The sequence below is a fragment of the Ctenopharyngodon idella genome, chromosome 1 (genome assembly GCF_019924925.1).
Source record: "Ctenopharyngodon idella isolate HZGC_01 chromosome 1, HZGC01, whole genome shotgun sequence".
Taxonomy (NCBI): Eukaryota; Metazoa; Chordata; class Actinopteri; order Cypriniformes; family Xenocyprididae; genus Ctenopharyngodon; species Ctenopharyngodon idella.
The window spans coordinates 3,064,304-3,076,322 of NC_067220.1; the positions used below are offsets into that span (position 1 = coordinate 3,064,304).

At 40.1% G+C, this 12,019-nt stretch overlaps 3 protein-coding genes across 3 annotated transcripts in view; all 3 read left to right on the forward strand.

Moving 5' to 3' along the window:
• Positions 1 to 10,746, forward strand: part of LOC127508364 (zinc finger protein 37-like) — a 95,395-nt gene extending 84,649 nt beyond the window's left edge. The window contains exon 4 of the mRNA XM_051886220.1: positions 9,945 to 10,746. Within this exon, the coding sequence (XP_051742180.1) occupies positions 9,945 to 10,627 (683 nt within the window). The 3' untranslated portion in view covers positions 10,628 to 10,746. The remainder of the gene's footprint in view (positions 1 to 9,944) is intronic.
• The window catches only part of LOC127508262 (gastrula zinc finger protein XlCGF52.1-like), a 111,172-nt gene that overhangs the window by 96,384 nt on the left and 2,769 nt on the right, over positions 1 to 12,019 (forward strand). The gene's annotated exons all lie outside the window — the stretch shown is intronic.
• Positions 4,842 to 12,019, forward strand: part of LOC127508133 (zinc finger protein OZF-like) — a 99,294-nt gene continuing 92,116 nt past the window's right edge. The window contains exon 1 of the mRNA XM_051885879.1: positions 4,842 to 7,590. The gene's annotated coding sequence lies outside the window, so the exon portion shown is untranslated. The remainder of the gene's footprint in view (positions 7,591 to 12,019) is intronic.

Here is a 12,019-nt window from a genome sequence, read left to right on the forward strand (position 1 = left end):
CGTTTCCTCACTGTTTATCCTTAATATAGAATTAACAGTGATGCTGCATAGTTAAACTTGGGTATTTGTAATAAAATCAAAGTAAACGGATTTACCATTACTTACCACAGCAGCAGCTGTGTTTTAACTGATATTATTTATTGTAAAACCAGTTAACACATTTAATTTTTTGTGCTGGATATTTAACGCTTAAGTACAAATGACAATACCATGTTTGCTTTCAAATCTGAGTTTATTAACACAGCAGCTAAATTTAAATGTTATATTATTATAATATGGTATTCTTACAATAACAAAACTAAATAGACGGACCTAATCACATATTTATATCTGAAATTAATATTTCTTAATATTCTAAGAAATTATAATCATTTTCTTCATTTTGTGTAGTTCTGCTCTCGTCTATAATTGTAATCATTTTGCGTTTGATAAGTGTCAGTCGATTATAAATGCGTCTTTTAGTAATGATGATGTGTTTGTGTTCAGATGTTGAGCATGAAAGCGCAGATGGATGTGATCTGCTGTAAATCAGTAGGAACTGATCTGTCCATGCTGGATATTGAGGATTTCATCAGTGAAATCTGTCAGCTGAAGAAAGAGGTGGCGTCACTGGAGGCAAAGCTGAGAGAAAGAGGAGACAAACCCAACAGAGAGGTTTGAGCGGCTCATTTCATCCTTCAGATCAATCAAACCAAAGTTTTGTTAGCTTCTCACTTCTTATGCACATCTCAAATTAAACCAGCAGTATCTAATCTAATCACCAATATAACCACTAGAGATAACTGCTGAGTAATGAGGCTAATATCAACAGGTTGTTGTTTATTTGTGTTTGTCAGGATCTGGAGAAGGTTTCAGTGTGTGTGACTGACGGGACAGAAGCTCAGGATTCAGTCTGGAGATCCAGAGACACACAGGACTCAGAGCTCAGCCTCACTTTACTGTGTTATACTGACGCTCAGGATCATGGATCCGCTGATCAAACCTCTGACTGTAACGCTGGAGAACAGCAGATGCTGCAGACGCCGCTGAAGATGTGCTCCGTCAAACTGGTGGACTGCAGGAACCTGATAGAGAGCAGAGGAGAAAAAAACACAGCAGAGGAACAACAACAGAGACACGAGGAGGAGGAGGATGGTTTTAATGAGGATGATGAAGGGAATGATGAGGATGATGGGAATGTTGAGGATAATGATGGGAACGAATATGGGGATGATGATGATGACGACTTTGTTCCTTCAGGTATGTTTCTCCCTTTTATGATGTTTTGTTATGGCAAATGATAGTAGGCAACAGGCAAAACAAGTGAAAAATGTACATTTTGGTAGAATTGGAGGTTTTCACAAAAATTAGTTCATTAAGTACTTCACACAATACCCCATAATGACAACATGAAAGAAGTTTGTTTGAAATCTTTGCAAATGTATTAAAAATAAAAAATGATAAAAATCACATGTACATAAGTATTCACAGCTTTTGCTCAGTGCTTTGTTGAAGCACCTTTGGCACCAATTACAATCTCAAGTGTTTTTAAGTATGATGCTACAAGCTTGGCGCACCTATTTTTGGGCAGTTTCTCCCATTCTTCTTTGGAGGACCTCTCAAGCTCCATCAGGTTGGACGGGGAGCATTGGTGCACAGCCATTTTCAGATCTCTCCAGAGATGTTCAATCGGGTTCAAGTCTGGGCTCTGGCTGGGCCACTCAAGGACACTTTCACAGAGTTGTCCCGTAGCCACTCCTTTGTTATCTTGGCTGTGTGCTTAGGGTCATTGTCCTGTTGGAAGATGAACCTTCGCCCCAGTCTGAGGTCCAGAGTGCTCTGGAGAAGGTTTTCATTAAAAGATGTTTAGATACATTGCTGCATTCATCTTTCCCTCGATCCTGACTAGTCTCCCAGTTCCTACTAGGGATGGTATTGGCCAGGTGATGAGCGGTGCCTGGTTTTCTCCAGACATGACGCTTGCTATTCAGGCCAAAGAGTTCAATCTTTGTTTCATCAGACCAGAGAATTTTGTTTCTCATGGTCTGAGAGTCCCCCAGGCGGGTTGTCATGTGCCTTTTACTGAGGAGTGACTTCCGTCTGGCCACTCTACCATACAGTGCTGCAGAGATGGTTGTTCTTCTGGAAGGTTCTCCTCTCTCCAAAGAGAAACGCTGGAGCTCTGTCAGAGTGACCATTGGGTTCTTGGTCACCTCCCTGACTGAGGCCCTTCTCCCCTGATCGCTCAGTTTGTCCGGGCGGCCCGCTCTAGGAAGAGTCCTGGTGGTTCCAAACTTCTTCCATTTACGGATGATGGAGGCCACTGTGCTCATTGGGACCTTCAATGTTGCAGAAATTTTTCTGTACCCTTCCCCAGATCTGTGCCTCAATACAATCCTGTCTCGGAGGTCTACAGACAATTCCTTGGACTTCATGACTTGGTTTGTGACATGCAACTGTGGGACCTTATATAGACAGGTGTGTGCCTTTCCAAATCATGTCCAATCAACTGAATTTACCACAGAGTTTTTCTCTGCTCGCTTCTCAACGATTGGCGTTTCCCTCAGCACAAGTTTGGTAGTGTTTTAAAGCACAGCATTTCAACTTAGTGAATATTCATAGCGAATTCTCGATGGCATGAGTCTGAACCAATGAAATGTTATTTTCAAACTCATGCTGATGTAAACAAAACAATCTTACTCGCTCTGACAGATCCGAAGCATGCGCACAAAGTCAAGTCACCTTTATTTATATAGCGCTTTTTACAATGCAGATTGTAGCAAAGCAGCTTTACAGTGATAACTGGTATATAATTTGGCTGCACAGCAGCTCTTAAAGAAACATAGTGTCATTGTCCAGCTTAAGTAAATTAAGTAAATTGATTCATTCTGTTGTAAAAATCCATAATTAGTTAATTTATCTATATATCAGCTCTGGAGAAAACAGTGATGTCATCTTCCAGCTCAGTTCTGTTCGCATACAATGGTGTCAATGTAGGCAGATCAAAAACATTGTTGAATATCAAGTGTCCCCAACTAAGCAAGCCAAAGGCGACAGCGGCAAGGAACCCAAACTCCAACAGGTGACATCAGATGACATGAAGAAAAAACCTTGGGAGAAACCAGGCTCAGTTGGGGGGCCAGTTCTCCTCTGGCCAACAGCAAACAGTGAGTGATTATGATTCAGTCAGTGTTACGGGTCATAAGTAAGTCATCTGTAAGTGAACGTTTGGTTAACTGTTGGGGTAAAACATCTGATGTGTAACATTATATTAGATCCGTGTGATACAGTAGGTCTTAGGCTGTCTGTTTCATTAATGTTAATCAAACAATTGTGGAATCATGGAAAAAAAAAGTTCAAAATATATAAAAAATGTTTCTATAGATATGGGTTTTGACTTGGTTTGTGCCAAATTTGGTGGTATTGTCAGGGATTTTAAGGTGTGGTTGCTGGTGAATTTGTTTTGAAATCTTCAGAAAATGGATTCCAACAAATCATACATCATTTTGAAGGGTTTTTTAAATAGAGAATGTTAAAATATGAAAATACCAATAATTCATTTTTGAAAATTTGCCCATTGCGACTTACCAGCATGGGTCACAAATATAGACGGATATTATAACCTTTTATGTGATGACAAGTGAATGATTCATTAAATCTCTTTGTTCATTTTAATTTTTAAGTAACATTTTAGTGCTATTTTGTTCTTTTCAGATGAGACAACCTTAACATCAAAAGATCAGCTGAAGGTCAAGAGTTTTTCCTGCTCCACCTGTGGGAAAACATTGAGTTCACAGGGACATTTAGTGAGACATGAGAGAAAACACACAGAACAGAAAGACTTCACCTGCAAGATATGCAACATCAGCTTTCCTACCTTGGAAGAGAGAAGACATCATACAAAAGAGCACAGCGTGAAGAAAGAGTTTCGCTGTGAACAGTGCGGGAAGGATTTTTTCACCACTCTTTATAATATGAGAATTCACATGAAGACACACAGCGAAAAGACTTTTCACTGCAGCGAATGTGACAAGTATTTCAGCACCAAAGCGAATCTTGTTGTTCATAAGCGAACCCACACGGGCGAAAAGCCTTTCCACTGCAGCGAGTGTGACATGCATTTCAGCACTAAAGGGAATCTTGATGCTCATATGAGAATCCACACGGGTGAAAAGCCGTACAAGTGCCCTCACTGCGAGAAGAGCTTCAACCACAAACCCCATCTGAAGACCCATGTGCGTGTTCACACCAATGAGAGGCCGTACCAGTGCAGCAAATGTGGGAAAACCTGTAAGGACTCAAGTTCTCTAAGATCACACCAAAAAATACACTCTGATGTGAAACCATATCAGTGTTCACACTGTGATAAATGTTTCCGTCACAAATCTTATTGGATTTATCATGAGAGGATTCACACCGGAGAGAAACCATTCCTGTGCTCCTACTGCGGGAAGAGCTTTTCTGAACAGGGTCAATATGGGGTCCATCAGAGAGTTCACACTGGAGAAAGACCATATCACTGCAGCGTTTGTGGGAAGAGTTTCAGTAAATATGATACCTTACAAAATCACAAGAGGATTCATACAGGAGAAAGACCGTACAAGTGTTCTCAGTGTGACAAGACTTTCGCTCGATCAGACGTCCTGAAGACTCATGAGCGAGTTCATACAGGAGAGAAACCTTACCGCTGCTCCATCTGCGGCGAGAGATTCACTTATTTAGGAAGTTTTCAGACCCACCAGAAGAAACACACTAAAGAACAAACTGCTCCAGAATCATCATAGTGACCTTTCATCAGTAAAAAAAACTCACCACATCAGGGCAAGAAACTAACTTCTCCTCTCCCGCATTAAAGGGTTAGTTCACCCAAAAATGAAAATTCTGTCATTAATTACTGATGAACGAAGTTCTTACGGGTGTGGAATAACATGAGGGTGTCATGTTATTCCACACCCGTAAGAACTTCGTTCATCTTCAGAACACATATTGAGGTATTTTTGATGAAATCCGAGAGGAATATGGCCAGTGGGCCAGCTCGGGCTTGAGAGGGTGATTAAGAACAAAGGTGGAGTTTATATGAGTCTGGAGACGGCAGCGCCGCAGATGATTTCATATACCAGCTAACATCAGCATTAAAGACTTTTAAAATCATTTTAGCTCAAAACACATTTTCAGACAGCAGCGACTATTTGAAATTACTTCTGTTTGTGATTCGATGTGGAATCTGATCACCGTATAAGGCAGAAACATTTATACGCGATGCAAAAAACTATGCGCGCTGACCATTAAGCCCTGGGTATACTTCGTTGTTTTTACGCATTCGCTAGTATACGCACACAGTCGAACGCACAGCCTTGGAAAGTATACTTCATTTGACTCGTATGCATACACAGGCGTTTGACGCATGTGCAGTTTTGAGCAATCAATCGCCATGAGTTACAACTCATGTGAACATCTTTGTATTCTTTCATGCTAGAGTTGCACAAATTAGGGTACTTTCTTACCTCTTTACACAATCTCTCGTCTGTGTAGGCCTCCTCCATGCTTTACGGTCTGTTCTGTTTATGCAGGTTTTCTTTGACTACCTTTTGAATTGACGCCCCCAGGGAAAGGAAAATGATCATTCTTTCTAAATGTGATGTAAACATACTGTCCTGTGATTACAAATAAACAGGAACAGACGCGACTGAATAATGTGTGTCCTCAGCTTTTTAACTGTAATGAAAACAGTACTGGCTAATTCACCTCAGATCTTGAAAATAAATAAATGGCCACAAAAACGTTCAAACTGTCAACTCAATGCGATCAAACAAGCGTATTCTATGACAAACATTGTTTTTGATTGATTTTATCACTTCTCATTGTCGCGTGTGGACAGTCAAATTGCTTGTCGCTGGAATCTTACCGCGTCTGATTAGGTGTAATGTGCAATCTTGAAACAGATTAATTCATTATGATCAATGTATCACTTATTATTGTAAAACTGTGGTGCGACATCGATTCTTAGGTTTTAAATCTTTAAGTAAATAACAAAATTTAATTTTGGTGTGGCCAATCAGATGTCAGGGGTGTCCATTGCCACCCGGACACCAAGTATGAGGTCTCTGCGGAACAAACATGGGCGTTTCTGTATTTGTGGGTGTTTTCAAAATGGTGGGTGTTTATATATCATGCAATTAAAATGATCCCCTTCACCTGACCCCACCCCTAAACCCTACCCACACTCTGATGTGGGCAAGTTAGGTAACGCCCCTCTGTTAATGGCCTCGCCCACTGATCATTACTGTCCTGCAGAGACCTGTACTTGTGGACACTCCTCTCTCCGCTACTGGACACAAAAGAATCCCAGAAATGACCCGCATAACATCTATTTAATGTGCAGATAAGGGTCTAATAGTTTTCATCTGGTATATTGATCTCATATGAAAACACAAAACTCAGTCAGCCACAGATTCTTTTGGCAGTTGTTAAAATATTACTGAAAACATGGCAATAGATGGTATGCACGTGACGTCACTGAAGGCCGTTATGACTGCGGTTACGCCCACTAAGTGGCAAAAAGACTGAGTGGCAGCATTGGTTTTCAGCGTGAATGCCGCGAAAAACACATCCAAACCGGGAAAGAGCGTTGCGACTGACTGTACAAACAACTTTGACACAAAATCTGAGGTATATTTTTACAGACTGCCGAAAGCTACAGAAAAAAAAAGCAAATGGATTGCTGTAATTCACATAACAACTGGACTCCAGGCGGAGAAACATGGATTTGCAGTTATTATTTTGTGTCATAATGTTGGATTTTGAGGTAAAATCGTACCCTATATATTGTATTGTTATATATGGTGTTGACAACTCAATTAAACCATCCTATATTCTGCATAATTGGGTGTTTTTAAATAAACACTGACAAAAACTATACAAGTTTTAGGGCTGGACGATATATAACATTGATATAAGTGATCACCCATATTTAGACATACCTAAATTGTAGTTATATAAAACGTTCACAGGCAGATTTGCTTTATGTATTTCCCCTGCGTCAAAAATCAATCAGGCACATATAAATGTCAGAAAACACGATTCATGGCTGCATTTCCATTCTTTGACATGTTATAAGGAACACTTTCGAGCCCTACCTTTAGTGTAATCGTTTGTTTTACTCGCGTTTTCGCAGTTTCCCCTATTAAATACAGTCATGCAGCAGCTTCTTTTACCACTCAGTCCAGCTGAGGGAGCGCGTTCCGGCGGGAAAGTGGCGTCAATCTAAACAGGGCAAGAAATGTCAGTTATTTTCCTTAGTTCATGTGAGCTGAACTGATTCATAAATGCGGTAAAACACGACACATGACAAATACAAAAATAACAGCTAAAAACTTCTCATCACCACCTCATTTGAGTTTAAGAAAAAAAACAATCGTGTCGATTAGGTTGTTGTAGCTGACGGTTATTTTCACATTCGTAGCTGCACCTCTAAAATCCAAGGTTATTTTTGATTGAGAAAAAGACGGAGAAAGTTTGCTGTGAGCGGGTGTTATCCTGTAGGAGGCGCTCTGACGCTCTTCAGTCCGCCGGTAAAACCACTGAAGAAAAAACGAAGACTGCTGCACTGAGGTGTGTATTTGAACTGTTTATGTGATTGTAGATTTTCTGTCTTTAGTGTTTTGCTTAAATGAAGCGTTTCCTCACTGTTTAATCATAATATATTATTAACAGTGATTCTACTGCATAGTTAAACTTAGATATTTGTAATAAAATCATAGTAAACAGATTTAACATTACTGACTACTACAGCAGCAGCTGTGTTTTAACTGATATTTATTGTAAATCCATGGTTAACAGGTTTAATTTTCAATACTGGACATTTAAGGAAGCTTAGAAACTAATACAAAGTGCAATACTATGTTTACTTTCAAATCTGAGTTTATTAAATACAGCAGCTAAATTTAAATGCTAGATGTGTTATGATATTCTTACAATAACAACTAAACAGACGGACCTAATCATGTACATTTATATCTGAAATAAATATTTCTTAATATTCTCAAAAATTACAATAATTTTCTTCATTCTGTGTAGTTCTGCTTTCGTTCATAATGGTAAACAATCATTTTGCGTTTGATAAGTGTCAGTCGATTATAAATGCGTCTTTTAGTAATCATGATGTGTTTGTGTTCAGATGTTGAGCATGAAAGCTCAGATGGATGTGATCTGCTGTAAATCAGTAGGAACTGATCTGTCCATGCTGGATATTGAGGATTTCATCAGTGAAATCTGTCAGCTGAAGAAAGAGGTGGCGTCACTGGAGGCAAAGCTGAGAGAAAGAGGAGACAAACCCAACAGAGAGGTTTGAGCAGCTCATTTCATCCTTCAGCTCAATCAAACCAAAGTTTTGTTAGCTTCTCACTTCTTATGCACATCTCAAATTAAACCAACAGTATCTAATCTAATCACCAATATAACCACTAGAGATAACTGCTGAGTAATGAGTCTAATATCAACAGGTTGTTGTTTATTTGTGTTTGTCAGGATCTGGAGAAGGTTTCAGTGTGTGTGACTGACGGGACAGAAGCTCAGGATTCAGTCTGGAGATCCAGAGACACACAGGACTCAGAGCTCAGCCTCACTTTACTGTGTTATACTGACGCTCAGGATCATGGATCCGCTGATCAAACCTCTGACTGTAACGCTGGAGAACAGCAGATGCTGCAGACGCCGCTGAAGATGTGCTCCGTCAAACTGGTGGACTGCAGGAACCTGATAGAGAGCAGAGGAGAAAAAACCACAGCAGAGGAACAACAACAGAGACATGAGGAGGATGAAGATGGGATTGATGATTATAATGAGAAGGAGGATGAAGATGATCAGAATAATGATGAGGATTATGGGAATGATGATGATGACTTCATTCCTTCAGGTATGTTTCTTCTTGGCAAATGATTGGGGGGGATTTATTTCCTAAATCAGCGGGTGCAGACATTAGTTACTGTGAACCGACGTGTTGAAAACACTGTATCATGAGCTGCATCACAACATTTTTCAGCCCTAGAAATTATAGACAAATGTAACCCGTGCTGGCAAAATGAGTCGGCATGCGCAGGCTAATTTCGAGCTACAGGCAAAACAAGTGAAAAATGTAAATTTCGGTAAAAAGGTTTTCACAAAAGTGAGTTAATTAAGTCTTCGTCTAGCGATCCTAATGCTCCAAATAGCAATTAAACATCTAAAATAGTGAATATTCATAGCGAATTCTCGATGGCATGAGTCTGAACCAATGAAATGTGATTTTCAAATTCATGCTGATGACAATCTTACCCGTGCTGACCGACAGATCCAAAGCACGCGCACACAAAGACACCGCAATCTCGATATACACATATACACAGAATTACAATATTTCAAAACAATCTGTCTTGGGAGTATTCACCCATTATCTGTTATGTCTTAAGTAAACGTTTGGTTAACTGTTTGAGAAAAACGTCTAATGTGTAACATTATGTTACAGTAGGTCTTAATAAATAGGCTGTCTGTTTCATTAATGTTAATCAAACAATTGTGGAATCATGGGAAAAAAGTTTTATATATACATTTATTTCCTATAGATATGGGTTTGTGCCAAATTTGGTGGTATTATCAGGGATTTTAAGGTGTGTTTGCTGGTGATTTTGTTTTGGAATCTTCAGAAAACTTTTAGTCGATTTTTCTCAACTGACTTTGCTGACTATATCGACTTCAAACATGTGTAGCTCAAATCATACATCATTTTGAAGGTTTTTTTTAAATAGAGAATGTTAAAATATGAAAATAACAATAACTAATTTTTGAAAAATTGTGACTCACCAGCACGGGTCACAAATATAGACAGATATTGTAAAATTTTATATGATGATAAGTAAATGATTCATTAAATCTTTTTGTGTTCATTTTAATTTTTAAGAAACATTTTAGTGCTATTTTGCTCTTTTCAGATGAGAATGACAGTTCAGCTTCTTATGAAGAAATAACCTCAACATCAAAAGATCAGCTGAAGGTCAAGAGTTTTTCCTGCGTCACCTGTGGGAAAACATTGAGTTCACAGGGACATTTAGTGAGACATGAGAGAAAACACACAGAACAGAAAGACTTCACCTGCAAGATATGCGACATCAGCTTTCCTACCTTAGAAGAGAGGAGACTTCATACAAAAGAGCACAGAGTGAAGAAGGAGTTTCACTGTGAACAGTGCGGGAAGGATTTTTTCACCACTCCTTCTAATATGAGAATTCACATGAAGACACACACTGGCGAAAAGCCTTTCCACTGCAGCGAATGTGACAAGAATTTCATCAGCAAAGCGAATCTTGTTGTTCATAAGCGAACCCACACGGGCGAAAAGCCTTTCCACTGCAGCGAGTGCGACATGCATTTCAGCACCAAAGGGAATCTTGATGCTCATATGAGAATCCACACGGGTGAAAAGCCGTACAAGTGCCCTCACTGCGAGAAGAGCTTCAACCACAAACCCCATCTGAAGACCCATGTGCGTGTTCACACCAATGAGAGGCCGTACCAGTGCAGCGAATGTGGGAAAACCTGTAAGGACTCAAGTTCTCTAAGATCACACCAAAAAATACACTCTGAGGTGAAACCAGTATCAGTGTTCACACTGTGATAAACAATTCCGTCAAAAATGTAATTTGATTCATCATGAGAGGATTCACACCGGAGAGAAACCGTACCTGTGCTCCTACTGCGGGAAGAGCTTTTTTGATCAGGGTCAATACGGGGTCCATCAGAGAGTTCACACTGGAGAAAGACCGTATCACTGCAGCGTTTGTGGGAAGAGTTTCAAGCAAAACATTAAATTAGCCATGCACAAGAGGATTCATACAGGAGAAAGACCATTCAAGTGTTCTCAGTGTGACAAGACTTTCTCTCGATCAGACGTCCTGAAGACTCATGAGCGAGTTCATACAGGAGAGAAACCTTACCACTGCTCCATCTGCGGAGAGAGATTCACTTATTTAGGTAGTTTTCAGACCCACCAGAAGAAACACGCTAAAGAACAAACTGCTCCAGAATCATCATAGTGACCTTTCGTCAGTAAAAATAAACTCAGCCACAGCTTCTTTTAGCAGTAATACTAACTGTAAAATATGGCAGCACCACATCAGGACAAGAAACTTCTCCTCACCTAAAGGTTTAATTCATCCAAAAATGAAATTTCTGTCATTAATTACTCACCCTCATGTCGTTCCACACCCGCAAGACCTTCGTTCATCTTCAGAACACATTTTGAGATATTTTTGATGAAATCCGAGAGGTATATGACTCGTCCATAGGATTTAATATAATCAACACATTCAAGGTCCAGAAAGGTACTAAAGACATCGTTAAAACAGTCACATGACTGCAGTGGTTCAACCTTAATGTTATGAAGAGACAAGAATACTTTTGTGTGCAAAAACAAAACAAAAATAACGACTTTATTCAACTCTTCTGTGTGATTCTCATACGCTGTTTACATTCAGCACTTCCAGGTTCTACATCAGAACGCCAGATCAGTATTGGCAGAGGCTGATCACGTGATCAGCATGATGCATGCGTGTGATGCTGATGCAGGAGCCGGCCAATAATGAGTCGCCGTTCTGACGTAGAGCCTGGAAGATGAAAGAAGAATGGTGAAGAGTCTGCTTATAGACTGGAGGTTGAACAGCTGGCTGTCTGGTGCAGTCACAACAACCTGGAGCTGAACACGCTCAAAACAGTGGAGATGATAGTGGACTTCAGGAGGAACAGCCCAGAACTACCTCCACTCACCATCATGAACAGCACTGTGGCAGCAGTGGAGTCATTCAGGTTCCTGGGCACCACCATCTCTCAGGACCTGAAGTGGGACAATCACATTGACTCCATAGTGAAAAAGGCCCAGCAGAGGTTGTATTTCCTTCACCAGCTGAGGAAGTTCAACCTGCCACAGGAGCTGCTGAAACAGGTCTACTCAGCCATCATTGAGTCTGGCCTGTGTTCATCTATAACTACCTGGTTTGGTTCAGCCACCAAA